The sequence below is a fragment of the Trichoderma camerunense genome (assembly GCF_050948025.1).
Source record: "Trichoderma camerunense strain CBS 138272 chromosome Unknown V8C40scaffold_15, whole genome shotgun sequence".
In the NCBI taxonomy this organism is placed as follows: domain Eukaryota; kingdom Fungi; phylum Ascomycota; class Sordariomycetes; order Hypocreales; family Hypocreaceae; genus Trichoderma; species Trichoderma camerunense.
Window position 1 is genome coordinate 753,864 of NW_028145355.1, and position 24,284 is coordinate 778,147.

Here is a 24,284-nt window from a genome sequence, read left to right on the forward strand (position 1 = left end):
ATTGACCGAAGACGAAATCCGTGCTGTTGTTCCTTCGGGGGGGCTTCGGCTTCTGAGGTATCCCAGAGCTTAATCTCACTTGGGTTGTATTGGCCGGGTACTTGTAAAAGAGATGCTATCGTTTTACTATCCGGGGCAAAGTAAATAGCCTTGATGATGGAAGACGTTTCTGTAAAGACTTTTATCAGATTGCAGGTATTAACATCCCAGAGAGCGATGCTACCGGCCGAGATGATCTTATCACCATGGCGTATTTGGCCCCCATAAGAGGACGCAAGTAGCCGACTGTCTGGTGAGAATTTCACATCACTAATTTCACCAGGGCGGTTCATTTTATGTTTGTGTTGGACGCCTGTGACAGTGTTCCAAAGAGTTATCTCCCCTGCAGTGGAAACGGACGCCAATAGTAGACCATCTAGAGAAAATTGTGTTCGTCGAACCGTCGAATAGCCCCTCAGTGTTTGTTGTAAATCTTTTGTGGCCAGATTCCAGATATGAATAGAGTGGCCACGGCCAAACGATGCCGATCGAGAGCCATAAGATGCCAACAGAGAACCATTAGATGACAACCTAGTGCGATTTTCGTGAGGCTGTCTGTCAAGCGTAATCGTCTGAACTCCTGCCAAACGATCCCAAATTGAAACATCCCTACTCCCACGGGTCAATGCCATTAATCGGCCATCATGAGTGAATATTGAACGGACTATGCTCCCTATATCCAGGAAGAAAGTCTCTTGTAAAGTGTCTGTGGTAATATCATAGAAGTTTATCTCGTTTCTTCGTGAATTGAATCCATAAACACACATGGCCAACTCGCTATTGCTAGAGAAGGCCATAGTCTGGAGCTGCCTTAGTGGTATATTCATTTCCCACTGTAAGATGCCAGTCCTAATGTTCCAGACTTTGATCTTGCTGTCAGATGTAGCTATTGCCAGAAGCACACCATTGGGAGAAAAAGTGATGGAATCATAAAGGCAATGAGAACTTTCAAGCGTTATCAGCTCTGCTCCCCAGGAAAGCTCAACAGTACGTGGTGTGGATATCCAATACGGTAATTCTTCTTTGAAATGTCTCTTGATCTCTGATGTTGCTGGGGCGAAGACTATTCCTGACACATAAAGCTGAAGTGGAGTTTCATTTATCATCGGTGTATTCCTAAGCATATATCGTATAGCCTCATGCAGGAACTTTGACAGTGCAACGTTTTTGTCATGCTAATCCATGGATAAACATTGTGGCCACTGGGTATTGTTTGGAAGGGTGAAATTACCTGTGTAATTGCCTGAAGGCTCCTTAACATCCTAGTAACTTCCAACACATGAGCTAAAATGCTCATAGCTTCGACCCAATGAAGGAAGTATTTTTCCAAAAAGGATTGCACACTCTGTGATTGCGTTGTTGGATCATGACTTCTCATCAGATGGTGTGTCCAGTATCGACACGAATACCGCAGCTGGATTGGTATACACTGATTGATGTTTTCGGTAGCTATGCGTTTACGGTAAACGCCATAGTTTGGGAGACCACAAATGTTCTTCTTTAAATAAGTGCACATGACTTTGAGACACATATTCCACAACTTTTCGTGTGTTATTGCCTCATCCGTCCAGATCTCTGTTTTTTGGGGGGTTTCGCTGTCTAATAAAAAGTCGCGGAATGACAGGTGGAATAGTCTTATCGGTAATGTTTCGTCATTTGGGATGTGTAGTACTGAATGCAGAGAATTTAGCCGAGCTCTAATTGCCTCAGTTGGGATATCAATGAGTTTCGAGAGCGAGCGAAGTGATAATGGACTCTCAAGTAGAATGATCGCACTAAGGACTTCCTTAACATCTTGAATAAAGTGGTACTTCCGTCTGTTATTGTCGCTATACTTAGCGCATATTCGATTCAATACGGGAAGATATATCGCGCCCAGCGTAGATTCTTCGGCTTTATATATAAAGAAATCATCAAGGCACTGCTGGGGGTCCAGGTCGTGGTCTTCAAACATACGACACATAGTCGCAGCAAAAATGAATAAAGGAACAGACATCGTAATAAGTGTGCCCATGTTCGTCTCTCCGGGCCAGTCTTGTGGTAGCATTCTGGTAGTACGAATGCCTTGAAATCGGTACTCTAAAAAAAGGCGTATGTCATGTTCAATATCGGTTTCAGGGACTTGATGAAGGATAAGGTCTTGATAATCGTTCGCACCCATGGCATTAAAGCCAAGCCGAATTGGTAGTTCGGGTCGGCTTGTAATAAATATTCGGAGGCGTATCGAGTTGCATGCTTTCACCCGTGGAAATAGTTCAAGTATGGCCCGAATATCCTTATCGTTCTCACACTCATCCAAGGCATCGATTACCACTACCAAAAAAGAATTCTTGTTACTCGCCGCCTCCAATCGCAGCATCGGTTCTAGAATCAGCGTTTGGAATTGCTCGACAAGCGGCTTGTCCAATATTGCGGGTTTGTCGTTGATTACACTTCTCAGATCATTGACCATTCCCGGAATATGATTTCGAAGTTGTGATGCGATAGTTGGGAAAAACCGTATTGCGTTTCCACAATCTCCCTCACCCGTTTTAAAGAAGAAAGAAGCGCCAAGTAGATTTTTTGCTTAGAATCTTATTGCAATAGTCCTGGATATAGTAGATTTCCCAGTACCCGCCATTCCATTCAGCCAGAATATACATTCACTTTGTAATAAGGTAGCCCACTGCTCAATGTCATAAAGAATCTTAGTCCGAGTCCCTGGAAGGCATTCATCTTCATACTGGTTTGCATATGAACCAGACTCTGCACCATAGGCAATTGAGAGTTTTGCAAGATCAAGTTTATTGGCGATTGTTTCAGTATTATAAGTCAGTTCGCTCAGTTGATCTCTCAAATCTATAGAGCATCGTTAGACTACCACTGCATTAAATTCAATGGCAAGAACTTACCGAGCAAAGCCTCATTCGCCTTTTTCCTAGCTTGTACCTGTTCTGGGATAAGTCGGCGCAAGAGATCCCGTGCGTACGCCGCTGCCATCATAGCTGCGAATCCTTGCCAGCCGTCATTCTTGTGGGTATCTGCATAATCGCATATACCACGGATTACCAGGCATAGGAAATAATTCATTAGTCCTGCCGCTTCCATCTCAAAACATAAGACGTCATTTTCAGCTGCAAGTTTATCGCGGAGTATGGCATCTTTCATAAGCTTATTTAAGGAAGCAATTAAACCATAGTAAATAACTAGATCATCCTCATGCTCTCCTCGCGGGTGGCGTTATATCAAGTTAAGAGAATCGTCGCCACACCCTTCGCAGTTTTTAAACGCTCCGGAAACATGTGTAAAAGTAGACTTATATAATCGATCGCCGGTTTGTAGACGAGAATATCGTTTTTGAAGTCGTAGCATCTTTTGAAGAGCCTCATTCACTTCCTCACTGAGGGTATACCCATCAATTTCATAACAAGCCTTTAGCCCAACAATTGCTGTCCGAAGCAGGCTCGGGGGCTGATCTAAGAAGCCCGTTGGAGTAAACGCCTGATTTTGTATCGTTTTGCCAAAATCGTAGTAAAAAACTCCTCCTTTGTTGTTTCCCGGGGTACTAACAACTACATCACCGAGTCTTATATCGTAATGGCTTATTGGAGCACCTCCTCCAATACCTACCATCAATCCAAAACGGACATTGGGAAAGCTTCGTAGTAAGTTCGTCGCAACTTCAGCAGCAGCGGCTATTCCGTATTCTCCCTCGGGAAGGCAAGCAATCGCGACGTAATGGTCGGAAATCCTGCCCAACTCATAGTTGTTTAGATCATTTAGGTCCAGCTCTTTCGGACGATCATGCCTTTCGTCCAGCAAAGCTAAAGCTGCGACAAGTTCTGTGGCAATGGCACAAATCCATCCAATTGTATAGAGGTGCCGGTCTGCCATGGGTATTGCAGAAATAAGGCGTAGAAGAAGATTCAGTAGCTCATTTTACGTTTTTGGGTCATATCAAGACAGTAAGAAATATTCAAAATGCGGGGATCCAGGCAACCGTCCATCTCAGCTGCCTTACGCAACCCATTACCTTTTTCTGGCCCAATGATAGAGTGTCGATCTCGTTAGGCTCTTTAGGCACCGGTGGGGGGGTGATGCATGGTGAGCGGCTGTATGAATGTTTGATTTGACAGAGTACGTGTAAACAAACTCTTAGCCCCGCCAGAGGATGGCAGTAGGGAAAATTGCAGTATCAGCCCCTTGAACATACGGAATTCTCGCGATGTGCAACGTCAAGCTGTCTCTTGTATCGAGCGAACGACGAATCTTATTGTCTAATCCGAAACAAGTATTGAAATCGTCGAGATACCTAAGCAAAATTGACTAATACACGATATCCGCATCTAGTTTCCAAAATAGGTAAACGTTTCGTCGAGAGGCGCTGCTTATTGGAATTGGTTAAGCCACTGTGGAGTGCGGACATATTAAGTCCTGGAATGCCGGGTAAGCCTTCAAGATGAGAATGTTGTACGCCGTGTTCAATGTCTGGTAGTTTATCAAAAGATTCCATTTAAGAGTAAAGGCAGATGACAAATTAAAAGCAATTACAAACATTGACATTACGCCATGGAGTCATGTTGGTTTGTTAATATACAACTTGGGTTGAGTTTGTGAAGGTACACTTTATATTAATGTCCCAGTTTGCCAAACTAACTCTTTCTTTTGCTTCACCATCTTCATCGCTACCTTCGAAGATTTGATTCAAGTTTACATCCCAACGCACAAAATTAAGATCACAAAAATGTATTCATTTTACAAGAACCTTGTGCTCTTTGCTTTGTCCAGCCTTTTGCCATTAACCAACGGTAACCCAGTTCATGAACATGACACCCATGGCGTACCCTGGGAGCGCACCAAATCAACCGGCTTTGGGACTTTGACAACAACATCATCCAACAATGGAACGATCCTGCGCGTCCTTATGAACAACCCTCCCACCAATCTCTACGACTACAAACTCATCACCGATATTTACGACTTGCTTTCCTCGATTGTACCTGAAAACATCACTGTTTCTGCTCCTCCACCCAAGGTCATGATCTTCGCTAGCGCTGACCCCGAGTTTTGGATGGGTCACTACGATGGAGCCCTTTTCGGTACCAACCCTCCGTTCAACGAGTCTTACACAGAGGAGCTCTTTACAAAGAACCGGGCGATTGTCGGCATGCTGAAATCTCTTCCGACGATTCTTATCGCTGAAATCAACGGACGAGCTACCGGTTCAGGCAATGAGTTTCTTGTGCAATGCGACATGGCCTTTTCAGGCCCCAACACAATTCTTGGGGCCCCCGAAGTTGCAGTTGGCGGGGTCCATGGGAACGGTGGAATTCAGCATCTCGTCCGATTAATCGGAATGCAACGAACTGCAGAATACATGCTTACTTCCAGTGGAATTGACGCCCTGACTGCTGCGGAGATTGGGTGGGTCAACAGAATCTACGGGTCAGAAGCCAAACTTCGCAGAGCTGTAGATGAGATTGCCGGTCGAATCGCTCTGTTTCCAGCTGCAGGTCTCAACGGGACAAAAGCCATGATTCGGGAGTTTTCTGCGTCGCCTTCAACCGTCGAAGCCGACATTGCGACCATTTTCAGATTGGAGGCGGGTGAAAAGGCTCCCGATGCAGAGTACCTACGCATCAGCAAGAATCAGAGCCGCAAGTTTGAGCTTGGTGTACCAGACAACATGATTGAGATTTGGGAGTAATCAATACTGTCGATCCATATTGGCTAATTGAGAAGATTGAGATGCAGATACCAGGTTGAATGCATTGTAGGTAGTATTTTATCTTCGTTTCCGCTCAAAGAAAAAAAGCATAATACTTCTAATTGTAACTATATGCCTAAGACTTCTAAATACTACAAAGATATGACAAAAGAAAATCTGCAAGCCCTGATAAAGGGTGTAAAGTCTGTCCAATGAGGAGTGGGGTGATCATGATTGGTCATGTAATCCCAAGGGTAGAGTAGTATTACTGCACCCTAATCGATGTTAGGCTGATCAGATTCGGCACATCGGCATCCCTCTTACTCTGAGTTTCAGTGAGTTATCAAAAGACCCTGTGGAGGAGTGGCACTTTTGCTCTCTCTTTTTCTTTTGGAACAGCAATTTGCCCGTTTCTTGAGTGGCTATGTCTCCACAAAGGATAAGCTGGTAACAGTTGATCGGTCGCGTGCTTGTGGCCAACAACTCAAGAACATAAGTTCCAAGTATAATGAGCTAAAAGAAGCTGGAAAAAGACATGCAAGTTGGAAGAAGACATGTTGGTTCGAGTTGATAATGAGATGGATATATAAACGGCCTTATTGAATGACTATAATTGCTGAGTCTTGTATTTTGGTTTTGCATATCTTAGTTTTGCAGTTGACTTCTTGTGTGCTATTCTCTCAACACGGATAGTCTATCCGTTATCTAGCATTGCTACACTCCATTTTCAACGGGTAATCGGCCGCCTTAAGCCCCAGTTATTGCCGGATCAGCGATTCATTCCAGAAACCAGCGAATGAAGTTTAAGCAATCGGACTTTAGATGCCGGCAGAGTTGAAAAAAGGATCCTCTTTCGTATAATTCGTATTTAGTCCCTGCACCCCTCCTACCAATTCAGGCAATCAGTCCTGGCCATCGGAACTTTTGCTACCCCACATATTACCTCGCGCTTGATACTGCGTTCAGTTGCAGTTTGTGTAAGTCGTTTAAAGTCACATTTATTCCCAAGAAATGATTACTTTCTTCAGAGATGCTTTGGGAGTTTGCATGGTTCCATCTTCTCTCACGTCTCTTGTGAAAGGTTGATTGGCCGGGGACCAATCCTTGCAACCATGGGCAGCGAACAGGATCACATCAGCCCTGATAGCAGGCGTCCGGAGGAGGACGAAGCAATTCGAGAGGAGAAAGAGATTCAAAATACAAGCGACGAAAAGAAGACTGGATTGAACTCTGACATTGAGAGGACCATCAGCATCATCGACGATGAAAATGATGGCGATTACGACGTCAGAAAAGAGAATCGCTTTGGCGAGGTTACTGTCATCGACAATGCAAAGGACCTGATCACTCACGTTCTACACGTTGACGACAACCCGAATGATACACCGTGGACATTTCGTGCGATTGTTATTGGTAAGTTGCATTATCAAGTTCTCATCAAACTTTCTAACTTGTGATTTATTATTAACAACACTGCGTGCTTTCAGGCCTCATCCTGTGCATCTTCTCATCTGTGCTGCAGGAGATCTTCTACTTCAAGCCTCAAGTGATCTATGTTTCGGTTGTCTTTCTGACTGTCATTGCATACATCCTCGCGCTACCGTTCCAACTCATCCCACGCCCAGAGGGCAATGGCATCATATCCCGGATATGCCGTTTCCTCAACCCGGCCGAGTTCAACTCCAAAGAGCACGCCTTCATGGTAATCATGGGATCAGCAGGCTCAACTTCTGCGGTAGCGACACAGATCCTTGCAGCCCAGCGACTCTACTACGGATCGAACCCAAATCAAGGTGCCGCCATCTTTCTTGTCATTGCCTCGCAGTTTCTGGCGTATGGCATAGCGGGCCTTCTCCGAACGGTGCTTGTGCAGCCTGCCAAGATGCTTTGGCCGATTAATATTCCTGTCAACACGCTGCTAGAGACTTTACATCGTGATAAAGCCGAGACAAAGCAACGCCTCAAATATTTCACTTACGTCTTTAGTGGCGCCTTCTTCTGGGAGATTATCCCGTTGTGGATTGCGCCCATTTTTCAGGGCATTTCGATCCCATGCTTGGCTCATCAGGATAGCTTGGTGTTTACCAACCTATTTGGAGGAGCGCAGAATAATGAGGGTCTCGGTTTTCTCGGCCTCTGCTTCGATTGGAATTACATTGCCGGACTGAACTCGCCTCTCTGGTTCCCTCTATATACGCTAGTCAACAGTTTTGTCGGATACTTGATATGTATTGTGCTGTTCATGGGCATTTACTACGGAAACATTTGGCAGTCTGCGGATTTCCCTTTTCTATCCCAGTTACTATACGACAGCTCATCCAATGCAACCAATTTTGTCGAATACAACCTCACGGCTGTTCTAAATAGCGACAACACCATTAACAACACTCTTGTTGCTAATCAAGGATTCCCTCATCTCTCTGGAACATACGTGGTCTATCTTCTCACCACAAATCTCGGCATTACGGCTGCAATTGTTCATATGCTCTTGTGGAATTACGACGATATTAAGAACGGCTGGGCATTCTTGCACCCACGTAACTTCAAGAAGCTTGCTAAGCCGTCAACATGGGCCTTCTGGAAGAAGAGCGAAGACAGTGATGAAGAGGTTCGAAGGCAACTTGTCCTAGCTGACGAAGAGATGGACCCTCATTACAAGTTGATGATGCAAAATGGATATGCCGAAGTGCCAAATTGGTGGTACGGCATTGTTCTCCTCTTGTCCTTCGTGATCGGTATCGCCACACTGTACGCCATCAAATCCACGCTGCCTTGGTGGGGATTCATCGTGTCGAACATTTTTGCCGCCCTCTTCATTCTCTTCTTTGGCGCCCAGATGGGACTGACTGGGTTCCAATTCAACCAACAGCCTGTTATTCAGATGCTGGGTGGCTATCTGCTGCCAGGAAAGCCATTGGCCAACATGTACTTTACCGTGTTTGGCTTCAACGGTATTCAGCAAGGCCAGTGGCTGCTTCGTGATCTGAAGTTGGCTCAACTGGCACATTTGCCACCCAAGGCCACCTTCTTTGCTCAGATGCTTGGTACCGTGATTGGCGCCATCATGGACTACGTCATGATGGTGAGCATTGTAGACAACCAGACAGAGACGCTGCTGTCAATTGATGGAACCAACATCTGGTCAGGACAAAATGTCCAAGGCTACAACACTCTCGCCGTGGCCTGGTCCCTGGCCAAGGACATGTTCTCGGTTGGTAACCGCTACCAATGGGTCACACTGGCATATCTGCTCGGCTTCGCTGCGCCCATCCCGTTTTGGCTGGCATGGAAGCTGACGAAGCGCGAGGTCTTTCGCGATGTCAATACTAGTATCATTATCTGGTACGCTGGTGTACTTTGCGTCGGTGTCAACTCGTCGCTGCTCATGTTCTTTGGCTTCGGAATCTTTGCTCAATTCTACCTCCGTCGCTACCACCCTGCCCTTTTCATCAAGTACAACTACCTCATCTCTGCGGCAATGGACGGTGGCACGCAGGTCATGGTCTTTATCCTCAGTTTCGCTGTGCTGGGTGCCAGTGGAAAGTCGTACAACTTTCCCACTTATGCTCTCAACAATGGTGGTACAAACAACAATAAGAACATTGACTACTGCATGTTTAACGTTGCCAGTGGCGCTTAATCGTGGTGCCATGAATGAGTTTGTCAATAGGGTTGAGTTGTTAGGTAGAGAGATACTCATTAATAAAACATTGCCAGTTGTACATAAGCCTTTCCAAGCATTTCTATTGGTATCGCTAGCTAATGGAGCCATCATGTTAAGTGTAAAGTAATTCTAGTGGTATCAGATATGTATATATTCGCAACGGCCCTGACTGTGTGAATGTGACGACAAACGGCGACAGATCCAAGTATGCGGGGAATAGGGTACTATGTAGTAGATCTATGTGAAAGTGAGGTAGTGGATTGAGCAAATGGATGCCCCTCTGGAGATATCTCCGATCCCTGTAGCTCATAGATATCCCCATTTTTGTAAGGTCGCCATGGACGGTACCGCCGACCTTCCTGGCCTGAGTCTTCGGCCAAATTCGCATAGCGTTCTGCAAATGACATTGTTCGCGGCCTTGACCGGGCGTCTTGTTGAGTTCCGGATGCTAAGGTTGTTGTAGATAATGAAGCTAATTGTGCCGTTGTATTGGTGGGTGGCGTTGGTGGGAGCGAAAATAAATGCGGCCGACTCATAGAAGGCTCGGGGCTTTGCGGATTGAACGTCCCAGTTGAGCTTACAGACAAGGTGGATGGCTGAGAGGTAAGAGAGTATCTTGTCAATGGAGTGGAATTAACAGTCCCTCCGTTTGTCGAGGATGGTGAAAATGATGGTATGGAGGACTTATGCATCGAGTCGCTTGACTGTGTTCGAGTGTGTTGAGGATGATTCTTGGGTAACTCGAAGTTAAGATCCAAATCATCGCCAAATAAGAGAGATAATCCGGAGTGATCAGTCTGATTCAAGACAACTCGGCTGTTGCGCTGGTTGCCATCTTCTAGTGTCTGCCCACTTTGTGTCCGGAGAGTTGATGCCTGTTGAAACGCCAATAGACTGGCAATTGGTTGCTGATGAGGAATGATGTTTGGAATAACAGGCTCCGGTAGATCACAGTATTCTTGATTCATAAGTAGGTTGGGCATGCTGGCCCTTGCATTGACTTGAACAGCAGGCGGAGGTAGCGGTGCTGGTGGTGATGCTGGAGGTAAATCTCGAGAACCTATATAACACGTTAGAACTTTATGCACACTGTACTTGACCGGGCTACCAAAGTACCTGATACATCGCCCATAAAGTCTTCTAGAAGCTCCAGGTTATTGAACAATGTTTTGTCATCTGAACCTAGAATCTCAATCTCCTTGGCTTCTTCGTGCTTGCTTTGTGTGGTGAAGATGGTCAGACTTCTGAGGAAGCTAATTTCTGCGAGAATTGTTGCATTGTGCTGGCTCATGGTTGGCCCCATGGCCTGGAATTCTTGAGAATCCCGATGAGCCCATGTTATCTGGGTTTGAAGTGACTTTTTACCGGAGTGTAGCTCTGGTCGATATTTCTCCACAATACGAGAAGCGTCGAGCAGTCCATTGTGTACTTTTTCGATGATTGAGTTGAGACGCTCAAGTATTTGCGGTTGTTTCTCAAGCAAACGAAGATGCTCATCTCGGAGCCTAATGAGCTCTTGTAGGTCATGATTACACGTGCGCACAAGCTCAAGGCTGCGTCTCATGTCATTGGAGATGTTTTCGCCATCAATCGCCACACTGACAGCGCGGTAAGTTGAGCGAATTGAAGAGAAGACTTTGATCATTATTCCCAACAAAGAGAATAGTCGTCGAAAAGTTTGCGACTGAGAGAACTGCGGGGAACAGCCGAGCCAAAGACAAAGGATCCAACAGGAAATCCTGTGACACAATAAGGAACGGAGAATAAAGTTGCCCGTGCATTGGCCAGTCATGCAACGGACGAGCTATTCCTTCTTGACATGATCGGCCAACTCTTCTATCAGCTTTCGGAGAAAAGGAACGCCAGAAAGAAGTTCAAAGGGGTTTCTAGGGCTCCAAACCGTCGCCTCTGACCCGTCGCTATGGACGATCCTCAGACTATGAAACGCTTGATCTTGCTTCTATCTTCATTCTACGGGCAAAGCAAGTTTCAAGGAGCACATGCTTGTGCTCTTCTGGAAAGGGGCAAATCTCCGAGCTACACAAAATGACCCTTTGCATTCCGAATACGTTCCATATTTCCGCTCGCGCATATGCATGTTGGTTCGACGTTCTACAGTTGGCGAGGCTACCAATGAGGCCGCAGCTGCATCCCTGTAGATATGCGTCTATCCGAGTTAATTTGTGCATACGAGCAACTCGTGCCGCCCCCAATCGGCGATAAGACGGGTTGAAGAGGGATCTTTGCGGCTGAGAAGCTGGGGTTGGTAATTTCCCTTGTGATTCGGCATTGCGGATGTGATTCCAGCGGACCAGTTCCCCGACGGTTTGTTCATTAGCGACGGCGATCACGAGCTTCCACGCTGACGGGTCATTTTAGATTCGCGATTCGCGTGTTAATGCTAGGATTATTATGGATATCTAAAAAAGAATAGTTCTATGATATCAAGAGAGTCGGCAATCCCGAAGCCTCTTGTAGATCCCCAGATCAGAGAGTTGCCTCAACCGGGGCTGCGACTCTTCGCGGAGGCCGAAGAGGATTTCCATCACGGTCGCTACACTTTTCTAAGCCAGGGCAGATTACCACTGCATTTTCACCGGCCGCTCTAGTCCCGGGCTCTTCAAAAATAAACTTCCAGTCCACCGGGTGAGAGAATAGCACGTAGCCAAGCTTTGCGCATTCGATCGCAACCTCTTGAAGGTGGCTTGCCTGCCGACTATTCTGTCCTGGAATAACAAAGGCGTTCAAGAAATTGTTCAGAGAGTTGGTAACCAATTGAGCTTGGGGTGCAATTGTAAAGGCGTCCACTTGCAAAGAGGTCCGTTGGCTGCGATTTTGATGGAGGAGGAAAGCGGACAGGCGACGCCATGTCTGAAGAGCTTGGGAGAATGCTATGAACCACATTAGTCTTGTCATGGAGTGAAACTCTTGGAGAACACATACCCAGATTGTTGTTACCGCCATATTCAGGTCCGGGAATGGACTGCAGCAATCCAGCAGCTGGTCCAGGAAGCATTGACAAATTGCTGCGAGTGTGAAAGTCGATGCTTGCAAAAATGACGTTCGAAATAACGTGCCGCAGGCCAATTTGACGAGAATAGCTGTTGGTACATAAAGTAGCAATTGCCTCTATAGTCAATCCCGAGCCACTTGATCCTAATCCAAGATTTTGAAGCGATTGCGACAATACTCCGACACTGACATCCACTGGCTGAAGAGTGTAGTAGTCTTCCACATGCTGGCGGATGAGCTCGCTCAGAGCCTGTAACTCGCTGACAATTTCTTGGTCAGGAGCTCCATCGAGGAGGAATTGGCCCAGCTGGACACCAGCAACAGATCCAATTCTGTCAAAATTTTCCGTCGATGGAGGCTCTTTGGACTCCACAAGAATGGGCGTATGAGTTATATCTGGGATCCGTTTGCCCTTTCGGCGGCGGAACAGTAAGAGGGCGGCGAGAAGGCCAATGATGAGGCCAGCGGCAGCACATCCGACTGCAATTCCAGCTGTAGCACCCGTAGAGAAGGATGCATGCTGATGAAGAGGCAAAGCCGTTTGGGAAGATGCAGGAAGAGAGCTGGTAACGCTGGAATCCGGGTTCGGGACAGCAGTAGAACTTTCCTTCACACTGGTAGAATTATCAGAAGGAAGGCCCGTTGTGCCATCTGGTTTGGTTGGAGTAGGAGTTGTAGAAGTCGTAGTAGTTGATTGAGTCGTAGTTGTAGTAGTAGAAGATGGTGATGTGGTGGTGGTGGTGGTGGTGGTGGTGGTGGTGGTTGTTGTTGTTGTTGTCTGCTTCGAAGTGGTTGTTGTGGGGCAAGGTACCAGGTGTATCCAGGTCACAGATCCATTCAGAGTGGTCTTACAGTTTAAATCAGTAGCCATTGTGGAATATCAGTGTGAAGAGAGAGTTTCGGATCGTATTGAGGAGGGGCGGTCACCCAGGCGAAGAAGAGCTATATGAAAGGCTGAGAGATGGATAACAACACCCAGAATCCCTAGCCGTGTAATGATGCTTCATGTATCTCATATTTAAATGCCATGCATTAAACCAGAACATATTCATTATCAGATAGAACCCCTATACGACGGGCTTAACGCCCTGAGCCGCCGCGGATATCATCAGCAAACACAACGAGAGCGATCCACAAGCTAGTCGCGGATCAACGGCCGACTAAGATTTGCGGATTGCGGAGGCGGTTTGCTCACATCATTTGCGCTAAACTGCCACGTTTCTCCAAGCTTGCAGGGTTCTTTGCCGGGATTAAAATCCTTTCCCACCGCACTGGGAGAGATCAGCTGAGGATTGCAGTTTGCTTGGAGGCCAATGCATCGCTGAACAAGGGTGACTGAAACAGAGCACAACCAACAGCGTAACACTGCAGCTGCACTGGTCGCTCCTCGTAATTTTGCTCTTAAAGGATGAATTGCATTTATCGAGCTATTGACGGGCACTCCGATGGGAGTACTTGTTACATGTACTTCAGTTTGGAGATTATAGCTTGAGGAGCTGGCGATGAGTGCTCAGAAGAGAGTTGCATCGAACCACAGTCTTGGGAATGATGTCAAGATGGCCGAGAAACCAGATATTATTGTGTCAATTGACTTGGGCACCACGTATACAGGTAAAAACAGCTTTTTTGACTTAGTGAAAGGTGTTTGTACTGACAATGGCATCGAGGTGTTGCATGGATGACCCCGAAGACACCAATCCAGGTCGTCAATGATTGGCCTGGCAGCGGTGATCGAGGAGAGCGCAAAGTCCCAACAACTCTGATATACAATGGAGATGACACTTTGTCATCTTGGGGCTACTTGTGTGATGATGACGATGAAACACTTTCAGGCAAGACTCGGCGAGACTTTTTTAAAATCTTCATTGATGAAGAAACCCTCGTCGCAGCTCAGCAACGCGGATTCTCCAATGTCCCAAAAAGTCCAAGACAAGCCCAGATGTTTGCAACAGAATATCTCCACCAGGTATATCTCCATGTGAAAGACACCATTGAGACCCAGACTGGCAAACGACTCTTTGGTGGCTGGGCAGACATGGCTGTGACGTTTCTCTTCAGCGTGCCCACGACATGGACGCGTATGGAGATTATCAACATCTTCAAGGGCATCATACGAGATGCAGGCTTTGGTGTAGAAGGGCCGAGGCATATGGCCCAGGTCGATCTCACAGAGGCTGAAGCTGCTGCTGTTGCAACGCTCAAGACAAGCCCAGTGGCATTTCACCGCGGTAGCTTGTTCTTGACTGTTGACGCAGGAGGAGGAACAACAGATTTGGCGCTGATGCGAGTGACATCAAGTGATCCCAATTTCCCCCAGATGGCACAGATATCTGCCGTCAAGGGAGTCGGAATTGGGTCGACGTTGATTGACAGAGCATTTGTTAGACTGATCATGGAGAGATTGGCACGGCATCCCGATATGCGGCCCCAGCTGCCAAAGGATTTCGCTGTTCGGTTGTCAAAGAGTCACCATTTCAAGATTCTTAAGCACAAGTTTGGTGAAAGAGTTTATATGCAACTCGTGTTTAAGCTTCAATTGGAAGGTGTATCGCACGAATTTAGCCATCCTGGACTAGGTGTGGAAAATGGCCGGATGCTATTCACAATGTTGGTACTCCTGCAAGGGCGCGTTCGGTGGCACTTGTAATTGGACTGACCAAGAGTAGGGCCGAGATTCAGTCTTTATTTGACGTCCAGATTGATGGCATCATGAAGCGAATAACGGAGCAGCTAAACTGGCTGAGTGAACATGGACACACAGAGCAAGTGGTGAGTGTGCAAGCTTGAATGGAGACTGCAAGAGCTTTAAAATACCAACAGCTAATTTGTAGGACTACATGATCTTGTCCGGTGGACTCGGTAGTTCCGCCTACGTACGCGACAAAATACAACAGCAACTCATTACTTACCCGCACATGAACGCCATGAGAGTCGCAGTGGTGCCATGTCACGACCCGCAGCTCGTCGTCGTGAGAGGCCTTCTTCTCGATCACCAGCAGAGGATGGACACAGGAAACGTTCCCGTTTTAGCGGCGCGAATAGCTCGCTCCAGTTACGGCATTATTGTGAGAGAGATGTACTCACCTGCGTCACACTTTGACGAAGACGTCGTACAGGACCAGTGGAATCCCAAGAAGAAATGGGCTGTAAATCAGATTCAGTGGATTATTAAAAAGGTACGCAAACATCACAAACTCCTCTTATGTGCCTACTTTTACTAAACCTTTTGCCAAAGGGAGATGTGATCGACCCAAATATTCCTCTGGTCAAATCGTTCGAGTACCGCCTTGGACCGGATGACACGACAAGATGCTGGAACGCAGATATAGTCGTTTCCCAAAATGAGCCATCGTTTCTACCAAAGAGTTTAAAACACGGTGCGTTTTTTAGTCACCTCATCTCAAAACAATCGCCGCTGACAGACCATTGTACAACAGCCGGCGTGACCAAACTGTGTATAGTAAAGAGCAACTTGGAGGGTATTGAACAGCACCAACTCCTGCTCAAACAGAAGAGAGGCATATGGTTCCGCAAAGGATACAAATTTTACATTTGCAGATTTGATCTCCGTGTCATTGTTGCGCCCGCGGATTTGAGGTTCGAGCTCTGGTTTGACGGCCAAAAGTTCTCTGGGAATCACGAGCCTGTGACACCGCAATGGGCCGAGGCTGGCCTCAAAGTTAATCAAGAGTGAAGGCTCAAAACCATGTAATATTAATTAGACGCTGCCCAATATACCTTTACATCATTTAGACAGCCAACCTACTGCGATGTTTGAGCTCGTCTTGTCAATTACTTGCATTCCAGCGAGCACCCAATCATTTCTACAATTGCCTCTGACATGTGAATAAGCTTCCTTGTATTGTGAATCTTCAACTCATACTTCTGTTCATAAACCCCATGACACAGTTTCTTTTTTCTCGTTTGGCATCTTTCAGATGACTTTATCCAACCATATTCCCCCACGCCATTAACGCCAATTTACAGCCTGCACAAGGGTCCAGCAGTAACTTGGTCAGGTTAAATGCGTGGCGTCGATCTAATGTCACCCGGCAGTCGCTTGTCAAAGTTCATCACGCTACCGAATCAGAAATATTGAAACAAGCATTTTTAGACGCACTAAAAGACACTTGCATCAGAGCTGGTCGTTCAAGTGTGTTCAGCCAGCCGTTGGCAGCAGCCACTGTCTACTAGATGCCACCTTGACCACTACCGGATTCATGTGCAGGACGTCAAAGTCAAGGTTATAATTAAAGTAAATACTCAAAACTCATAACGCCTCCATTCCTGTCACCTAGACGCTTCTTAGTTGATCCCCCTGATATTCGTTTCAGCTCCTGCCATTTACGTAACTGCTGAATTTATGTATTTTATGTATCGAGAGTTGATATGATGATCTTGTTTGGAGATGAGGCTGAAGAAGCTATGCTCAATACAACAGATAAAAGTGTTGTCGAGGTCAATTGCTTGAATGAGGATTAGATACCAAACTAGTGGCCTACCCGGCATCTCCACAAGTAGCTCTATATGTTTACGACCTGAAGTCTATAACTAGAGACCAAATGGCAGCCCTAAAATATACCAATTACCTAGATAGTCTAACAGCACGTTGAACTAAAGATTTTTGGGCTTGGACCCTAGTGCAATATTCGTCCTATAAGCCAATGTGAGTAGGTTGACTAATGGCTTTAGAGACATTGAACACGAATTCTGTAACTACTGTGCCTAGGTACTTCTTAAGAAAGGTTCTCTTCAAAGACTAATATCGCCATCGTAAATAAAAGCGAAGTGTACAGCGCCTTCATTCCAGTCAAGATGATAAAAAAGCAGGTTCGGCCTGTTGGATGTTGTTTCAGCTCTTGGCATTGACGTGACTGGAGAGTATGTATATGCCACCATTGGAACTTCAAGCTCGTGAATCTGCGTCGTGATGCGGCTGAAGAAGCCACATTTAATAGAGAGCGTCTCACATCCTTGCAAATGGTTTCGGCACAAAATGTAAGGTATGTCTATATTGGTCGGACTGTATGAACAAGAGCCTAAGCGATGGTAGAAGTCGGTGGGAAGCTTCAAGTATAAAAAGATGCAATGCTTACCATCCGCTCCAAACATGCTCCAAGAACAAACCATCAACCCATCTGTGTGAATAAATGATTCAAAGAGCACTCAAACTCAAACCATATACTTCAGTCATAGCCGCCTACTCCAGATCCTTCACCATGTCTTGTCCCTGCTTCATCGTTCCACCCCACCTCCTCCGCGCAATCTCAGAGTCGTCTCAAAATCCTGAAGAAGTCCGCAAGGCAGCTGCACAGTCCCTCGTTGCTCACACAGAAGTAAGAACCGCCAGGCAAGAACACATAGCAAACCTCACACAACCTCGCGGAGCGAAAGAAGGAGGCGGCGCGGTCCAAACTTCGCCATTCATTCCCGAGCATCTCCTAAAGCAACTGGCAACTTCGGATTCAGTTGACGAGGAGACTCGCTCTCGTGCTAAAAAGGATTTGGGCCATCTCCAAGAGATCTTGAGTAAAATCCCTGCCGTCCAAGAAGGTAGAATAGCTCCCCATGTGGTATGACTCGCATGATGAGATCCACGCTAAATACCTCTAGCCCTAGCTGCTCGTGAGAGAGCTCGCAGGGAATCTGCAGCAGCCATCTCCCGTGCCGTGTACGACGCAGGGCATTCACAGAGCACTTGGAGGCTTCCCGGCAAGGCAGAACGTGCCGAAGGAGAACCTGCAGTTGAAGATGAGGATGTCAATGAGGCCTATGACAACGTGGGTCATGTTCTCAAATTCTACAAGGAGTTTTTCAACTGGAATTCAATCGACAACAAGAATATGAAAGTCGTCAGCACCGTCCATTTTGGTGATCACTTCGAAAATGCTTGTGAGTACTTTCTCTCTCAATGCTCAATGTGATCTCTGTAGCTAAATGGCATGTCCAGTCTGGTTTCCAGACAAGCAGCAGATGGTCTTTGGTGACGGTAACACATTTTTACGCAACTTTACTGGATGCATTGATGTGATTGGGCACGAGTTGACTCACGCCGTCACGGACTACACAAGCCCTCTTAAGTATAAAGGCCAATCCGGTGCTCTTAATGAGCATGTCTCAGATGTCTTTGGTATTATGGTGAAGCAGAGAGTCGAGAACGAAACGGCAGAGACGGCAGACTGGCTCATTGGCGAATATTGTCTCTTGCCTGGTGTCAAAGGAGTCGCTCTGCGAAGCATGAAGAATCCGGGATCGGCATATGATGACCCACGATTCGTAAGTTCGATAACAGCTATGCAGTACTTGGCTTTAAACTGCACTAACACAAGTAAAGAACAAAGATCCCCAAGTGGATAACTTTTCCAAATTCGAGGTCATAACGAACGACGATGGCGGCGTCCACATCTACTCTGGCATACCCAACAAGGCGTTCTTCCTGGTTGCTACGGCATTCAAGGGCTTTTCGTGGGAGAAGGCGGGCAAAATCTGGTGGCAGACCATGATTTGCGGCAAGGTACCGTTTAAATGCACGTTCCGACAGTTTGCCGACGTTACCGTTGAGTGTGCAGAGGAGTTGTTTGATGAAGAAGCTGCGAGAACGGTACGCGATGCCTGGACCCAGGTCGGCGTCACTCGAGGCATCTGAGGTGTATACGCCCTAAAATTGAATCAATCGGGTCAATGTGGATTCGAGAATATGCGTCTATCCATAGTCAAGTATCTGAGTTTAAAATTGTCTCGCAAACTCCCATCTTTACGCAGAACAAATTCACATGTGGAGTGTGACCAGCGCAGCGTCCTAAACAACATGAGTAAGCGAGCGACTGCTTCATTTGGTGCACAATGTGCTCGTGATGTTAGTGCAAGCAAGGGTTGTCCTTCACCGCATCACGATTTTGCAACGGCACAGGGCTGCGTCCCCATTCTTTGTCAAGTTGCGGAAACTTATCTTGTCTCATGGAGTTCAGCGACCCTGCATGTTTTCTCCACGTTTACTTCGGCAGCCACCGCCGAGAGCCGACAGGGTCGAATCGGGTTTCAGGCCGAACTCCGGCACTGACTGTCAGAACTGAATGCTGATCTTCTCGTGATGAGATTCGGAAAAAGACCTGCCTGGTCGAATATGTATCTCCAGAGGGAACACATACTGAGCGAATGAAACAGAAGCAGGGGCTGATCTGCAGCAACGATTGGTCTTCTACGTATTGCTATTAGCACAAATATTCTCTGTCAACGGTCGTGCATGGATTTCTCACGGCACTGGTAGAAAGATGATCACCCACAATTAATCCTTGCTTGCTCCCTACTACCGGCATGAAATGTCCGCATCAATGCCTGACGTAAAAGTGATGCTTAAACGCGGAGGAAGAAGGCAAATTGTGCGCTCTGTATCATATTTGAACAATGTCAGAAGTGCAATCATATTTTAAACAGCTCACTTCGCTGACATTTGAGACAAAACAAGAGTTAGTGGCCGTAGTTTTGTCCAGTTACCTCAGCTCATAGTCCTTGACTTTAATGTTAAGGCTGACGAGCTTGCCAGTGCAAACTTAAAGTCTCCAATTATTGAGTCGTTGGATCGCGAGGTCCCATTTAAATCTGACATGAAATGACGATGATGTCCACTTACTGAAAGTCCAGACTCTCTCTGCTTTAATGTTTAGTCTGAGTACGAATGGCCGCAACGGTCATCCCTTTCCCCAGGATGCTCCACGTTGGTTTGCTGACAACTGTGAGAACAGTTAAAAGCACGCCAAGAGCCTCCATCTTCTGTTCTTCAAGTCTTCTCTCAACTCGCTATTCGAGGTCAGCATTTCCATTCGCACTAACCTTGGTCACTCACAGTTTCGACAATGGAATCATCTGGCGCAGATAAGGGCTTCTTCCAGCGATCTCCCTCCTTGGTAAATCAATTCTACGAGGATGCCACTTATCAACGCTGTTTCAAATGTGAGAGATGAGAAACTCTTATTCCATAGAAATGAATGATTACTCATCCACATCCTTGAACAGTATTTCTGCCGGCCGAATTGAGGGAACAAATTGAACCAGAAGTGGCAAAGCTTGGCCAAGAGGTGTTGGCCGACAGAATATTCGCCTGGATCACAGATGCAGAACGAAACAAGCCATATCTCAAAGGCTCTGGCCGGAATACATTTGGGCAATGGCAAGGAAAGCTCATCATGACGGAAGGGTGGCGCCAGCTGCAGGAATTTGGCTTCGCGAAAGGGCAAGTTGATGCTTCTTATTAGTACCAAATCACATCGTTAACATTTCGCCTTCGGGCCGGGGGTTACAGTTTTGTCGCCGATGCCTATGACACCCCGTATGGACCTTTTGCACGAAATAGACAATTCCTCCGTTTGTTTCTTTGGGAAGGATCATCTGCAAACGTTACATGTCCCACCGGGATGCAAGATGGCGCAGCTAGGATGCTACAGGTGCACCTTACCACACCCAGCTTGGCATCCAAACTATCAGAGACAGAAAAGAGAGTGTTTGAGAACGCGTTCCGCCATCTGACGACCCGAGATCCCAAGTTTTCGTGGACCAGTGGGCAGTGGATGACGGAAAGGCCTGGTGGAAGCGACGTATCATTGACTGAGACGACAGCTGTTTATCGGCCAAACGAGACCGAGGCGATGGCATCCAAAGAAGAGGGCATCCCGCTAGGCCCTTGGAGCATCAATGGATTCAAGTGGTTTTCGTCCGCCACCGATTCCGACATGACGATTCTGCTGGCAAGAACCCCAGCTGGCAAACTCTCAACTTTTCTTGCGCCACTTCGAAAGCACGATCCTGCTGCTCTGAGTGAATCTGGAAATCCCGATCCAAATGGCCAGTGCTTGAATGGTGTGCGCATTCAGCGGCTTAAGAATAAGCTCGGGACCCAATCTCTCCCCACAGCAGAGCTCGTCCTGGAGGACATGCGTGGTTGGATTATTGGGGAAGAAAACCGCGGCATCCAAGAGATTTCCGTCCTGCTGCACTTGACGCGGATACACTCCACCAGCCAAGCAGTCGGATACTTGGGACGTGGCCTAGCAGTCGCGCGAGCCTCCGCAAGAGTCAGGGAAGTCGGGGCCGGTAGAGGCGCTAGAATGAGACTGACGGACAGCTCACTGCATATGAAGACGTTGGCAAGGATGACTGCCGAGTACAGACGGATAATGCTTCTGCACATGTTTACCGTGTATATCCTTGGGCTGTCTGAACATCCGACGGAAATGGGCGCGGATATAACACCAGCTCTCAAGGCACTGACGCCTCCACCAAAGGACCTCTTGCCGCTTCTGAGGGTCCTCTCCACACTGACAAAGGCATATGTCTGCAACTCTGCCCTGAGATTGCTGTATTCCTGTATGGAATCGATCGGTGGCGTAGGCTATTTGTTGAACGAGGAACAAGAGTATCTCAACATTGCGCGTCTCTATAGGGACGCTGCTGTGCTACCCATCTGGGAAGGTACAACTGATTTACTGAGCACTGACTTTATTAGGGCACTCAAGCGTCCTGAAACTGGAGTGCAGTCACTGGATGCCTTGGACCGCTTCATCAAACAGGCGTTTTCTTTGAATGGAGATACCTCTCATCATGAAGTGGTGAAGAGGTGGGATAGCGCGAGAAGCCGCATCACCAAGGAATCTCAAAGTGATCTTGTTGGCAAGGGCAGAGACATTATGTGGTCTGTTACGGAAGTTTTGATGGCAGCTTTGCTGCATGTCGACGCCAACAACGACGGGGATGTCGCCGAGCGAGAAATTCTGCAACGGTATTTGGAGGACAGATTCTCGGCAAAGGAGAGGGTTGGCGTATCCACAAGGGAAGAGCTGGAAAAGGACTTTGCTATTGTGTATGGGGAAGAAAGGTCAAAGACGAGCTCCAATCTGTAAGCGGCAGGATGTGGTGCCATGCATGGAATATGTCGCCGTGAACATGATTAGGTGAACATTGAACACAGTCGACAAAGTAACGTCAAGTCGGGCATTCGACGCAGGATATCCGAGTTATCACCGTGATTATGAATTCAGCCAGTGTTCCTCTGCATTTCCAAGTCGAATTTGTAATTGAAGTCAGGGCATTCCGTGATTGATGTCATTCGCTGAGGCTCCGAGATTTCTGCTCCAAGAAACGGCCGAAGAGGAGCCTCCATCTGGTGGGACGCCACTAGAACCATTTTGGCCATCAGTACCCCAGCTTGTGGCTTCTCGCTAACGGATGCTAAGCATTAGCTTCATGAGGCGGTTTAGCGCCTCAAGCTGCCGATGTCATGGCCGAGTGCCGGCGTGACGGACGATGGGACGAGACGGACGATAGAGAGATATAAAGGAGAGAGCATCAGTCACTATATCGACACAATGGTTAGACAAGCAACTCGCCACAAGTTAGACAGATCACCGAAGACTCACATACAACATCTCACTCGCAATGGCTTCTCAGATGAAAATTGAACGCATGATCCACGAAGAGGGCTCTGGCGTAAACTTTGGAGCGTACGTCTCCCATGTGGATTTGATAAACGCATCGGGTAAGAAGGAACTCATAATATTTTTTTCCCACGCCCATCCCTAGTAGGCGGCTGTATTAGAACTGAGTATCGACAAGAATGGTGACTGACATCTTCGACATCCAGAAACCGACATGACTGTTCTTGCAGAGGCCTTTTACAAGTACCAGGTCCTGGTGCTGAAGAACCAAAAACACTTGTCGCCACGAGCCCAGTACGAGTTCACGGAACGTCTCAACTCGGCTGCTTCAATGGGCCACGGCAATAAGCACAACCCCAAGAGATTCCTCTTGAGCCCAGACCTCAACACTGTTCCCCATCAGCCGCAGGTACAGATCATCGGCAACGGCTTCGTGCCCGAGCATCAAGGTGCCAAAAATCTCAAGCTGCGGTATCCGCATCACCGCTCGTCGCACTCCACCACCATCGCTGACGAGGACGATGTGGAATTCACTCGCTTCTACCGCTGGCACATTGATGCTGCTCTGTATGACGATGCGCCTCCTGTTGCCACGACAATTCTGGCCGTCACGCTGCCCAAGAGACGCATGCAGACGGTGCGCTACGACGACGGCACAGGAGATGAACTACCGGTTCCGCTCGGTACAATTGCGTTTGCTAGTGGGGAGACGACGTACGATTTGTTGTCGGAAGAGGACAAGGCATTTGTTCGATCAACCAAGGTCGAGTATGCCGCTCATCCATACATATGGATGGGTCGAGCCAAGTCGCATCCGACTGGTTTGGGCCTCATCTCCGAGGGCAAAGAGCTGGATGACGATCAACTGCCGCTCGTTGATCCAGCCTCGATCCAGATTCTGCCAATGTGCTGGCGAAATCCAGTCACAAATCGTCTTGCGCTTCAGGTTCACGCTGCTGTTGCACGGCGACTGCATCTTGCAAACGGCGAAGTGATTGACGACTTGAAGCGAGTTCGCGACATCTTGTATCGGCTGCAAAGACCTGGAATTGCACCACAGTTAGTGTATGCGCATGACTGGGAGGAAGGGGACTTTGTCATTTTCCACAATCGTGGGCTTCAGCACTCGATTGTCGGATCACTGGCGGAAGATGAAGTCAGAATAATGAGACAATGTATTATCGCGGGGTCTGAGATGCCTGAGGGGCCAGAGGAAGTTGTGTTGTAGTGATGTACCTTCTCGGTTATGTAACCCTCGCTTGCGATAGCAGCATATCGATAAACAGATTAGACATTGCCATATCGAACTCTTCATTCAGGAATAAACATGTGCCGTTGCTTTATCTATTACTAAGTAAGGCAATACTCATCGTGACTTATAGATGCGTTGCTCATCGATGGAATTGATCGCATGAAATTTTGCGGCACAGGCGGGGTATCTGCGAAAGTCAACGAT

General features: G+C 47.3%; 9 protein-coding genes across 9 annotated transcripts; 6 read left to right on the forward strand and 3 right to left on the reverse strand.

Moving 5' to 3' along the window:
* Nucleotides 1-1,134: 1,134 nt before the first annotated feature.
* On the reverse strand, nucleotides 1,135-3,912 carry V8C40DRAFT_281313 (5'-methylthioadenosine/S-adenosylhomocysteine nucleosidase family protein; the record flags this gene model as incomplete). The annotated part of the gene is made up of 5 exons (XM_083221581.1): nucleotides 1,135-1,155; nucleotides 1,271-2,604; nucleotides 2,653-2,877; nucleotides 2,931-3,240; nucleotides 3,319-3,912. The coding sequence occupies 5 exons, from the start codon at nucleotides 3,910-3,912 to the stop codon at nucleotides 1,135-1,137; spliced, it is 2,484 nt and encodes an 827-aa protein (XP_083070610.1).
* Nucleotides 3,913-4,942: 1,030 nt separating this feature from the next.
* V8C40DRAFT_276482 (enoyl-CoA hydratase/isomerase family protein) lies at nucleotides 4,943-5,725 on the forward strand (the record flags this gene model as incomplete). Its single annotated transcript, XM_083220843.1, has 1 exon — nucleotides 4,943-5,725. The coding sequence occupies one exon, from the start codon at nucleotides 4,943-4,945 to the stop codon at nucleotides 5,723-5,725; it is 783 nt and encodes a 260-aa protein (XP_083070611.1).
* Nucleotides 5,726-6,662: 937 nt separating this feature from the next.
* On the forward strand, nucleotides 6,663-9,445 carry V8C40DRAFT_252058 (OPT oligopeptide transporter protein-domain-containing protein). Its single transcript, XM_083217302.1, has 2 exons — nucleotides 6,663-7,138; nucleotides 7,213-9,445. The coding sequence occupies exons 1-2, from the start codon at nucleotides 6,838-6,840 to the stop codon at nucleotides 9,363-9,365; spliced, it is 2,454 nt and encodes an 817-aa protein (XP_083070612.1). The 5' UTR covers nucleotides 6,663-6,837; the 3' UTR covers nucleotides 9,366-9,445.
* Nucleotides 9,446-9,613: 168 nt separating this feature from the next.
* V8C40DRAFT_276484 (uncharacterized protein) lies at nucleotides 9,614-11,034 on the reverse strand (the record flags this gene model as incomplete). The annotated part of the gene is made up of 2 exons (XM_083220844.1): nucleotides 9,614-10,449; nucleotides 10,506-11,034. 2 exons carry the CDS (start codon nucleotides 11,032-11,034, stop codon nucleotides 9,614-9,616), a joined length of 1,365 nt encoding a protein of 454 aa, XP_083070613.1.
* Nucleotides 11,035-11,714: 680 nt separating this feature from the next.
* Nucleotides 11,715-13,376, reverse strand: V8C40DRAFT_252060 (uncharacterized protein). Its single transcript, XM_083217303.1, has 2 exons — nucleotides 12,333-13,376; nucleotides 11,715-12,280 (listed from the first exon to the last, which is right to left on the reverse strand). The coding sequence occupies exons 1-2, from the start codon at nucleotides 13,270-13,272 to the stop codon at nucleotides 11,877-11,879; spliced, it is 1,344 nt and encodes a 447-aa protein (XP_083070614.1). The 5' UTR covers nucleotides 13,273-13,376; the 3' UTR covers nucleotides 11,715-11,876.
* Nucleotides 13,377-14,070: 694 nt separating this feature from the next.
* On the forward strand, nucleotides 14,071-16,236 carry V8C40DRAFT_252062 (Hsp70 family protein). Its single transcript, XM_083217304.1, has 5 exons — nucleotides 14,071-15,008; nucleotides 15,068-15,170; nucleotides 15,233-15,577; nucleotides 15,637-15,778; nucleotides 15,839-16,236. Exons 1-5 carry the CDS (start codon nucleotides 14,080-14,082, stop codon nucleotides 16,093-16,095), a joined length of 1,776 nt encoding a protein of 591 aa, XP_083070615.1. The 5' UTR covers nucleotides 14,071-14,079; the 3' UTR covers nucleotides 16,096-16,236.
* Nucleotides 16,237-17,620: 1,384 nt separating this feature from the next.
* On the forward strand, nucleotides 17,621-19,047 carry V8C40DRAFT_281318 (M4 family metallopeptidase; the record flags this gene model as incomplete). Its single annotated transcript, XM_083221582.1, has 4 exons — nucleotides 17,621-17,954; nucleotides 18,015-18,293; nucleotides 18,352-18,677; nucleotides 18,736-19,047. The coding sequence occupies 4 exons, from the start codon at nucleotides 17,621-17,623 to the stop codon at nucleotides 19,045-19,047; spliced, it is 1,251 nt and encodes a 416-aa protein (XP_083070616.1).
* Nucleotides 19,048-20,254: 1,207 nt separating this feature from the next.
* Nucleotides 20,255-22,294, forward strand: V8C40DRAFT_276488 (very-long-chain acyl-CoA dehydrogenase; the record flags this gene model as incomplete). The annotated part of the gene is made up of 3 exons (XM_083220845.1): nucleotides 20,255-20,351; nucleotides 20,415-20,631; nucleotides 20,701-22,294. 3 exons carry the CDS (start codon nucleotides 20,255-20,257, stop codon nucleotides 22,292-22,294), a joined length of 1,908 nt encoding a protein of 635 aa, XP_083070617.1.
* A 535-nt stretch (nucleotides 22,295-22,829) lies between these two features.
* On the forward strand, nucleotides 22,830-24,056 carry V8C40DRAFT_276489 (TauD/TfdA dioxygenase family protein; the record flags this gene model as incomplete). The annotated part of the gene is made up of 3 exons (XM_083220846.1): nucleotides 22,830-22,929; nucleotides 23,035-23,786; nucleotides 23,838-24,056. The coding sequence occupies 3 exons, from the start codon at nucleotides 22,830-22,832 to the stop codon at nucleotides 24,054-24,056; spliced, it is 1,071 nt and encodes a 356-aa protein (XP_083070618.1).
* Between the last annotated feature and the right edge of the window lie 228 nt (nucleotides 24,057-24,284).

Excerpts from the sequence above, each read along its gene's own strand:
- V8C40DRAFT_252062 (XM_083217304.1), top strand. The coding sequence starts at position 14,080 with ATGACCCCGAAGACACCAATCCAGGTCGTCAATGATTGGCCTGGCAGC. Across the intron at positions 15,171-15,232 it reads ATGGACACACAGAGCAAGTG|GACTACATGATCTTGTCCGG; the intron begins GTGAGTGTGCAA and ends GCTAATTTGTAG. Across the intron at positions 15,779-15,838 it reads ACCAAAGAGTTTAAAACACG|CCGGCGTGACCAAACTGTGT; the intron begins GTGCGTTTTTTA and ends ATTGTACAACAG.
- V8C40DRAFT_252060 (XM_083217303.1), bottom strand. The coding sequence starts at position 13,272 with ATGGCTACTGATTTAAACTGTAAGACCACTCTGAATGGATCTGTGACC. Across the intron at positions 12,281-12,332 it reads TGGCGGTAACAACAATCTGG|CATTCTCCCAAGCTCTTCAG; the intron begins GTATGTGTTCTC and ends TGTGGTTCATAG.
- V8C40DRAFT_252058 (XM_083217302.1), top strand. The coding sequence starts at position 6,838 with ATGGGCAGCGAACAGGATCACATCAGCCCTGATAGCAGGCGTCCGGAG. Across the intron at positions 7,139-7,212 it reads ATTTCGTGCGATTGTTATTG|GCCTCATCCTGTGCATCTTC; the intron begins GTAAGTTGCATT and ends GCGTGCTTTCAG.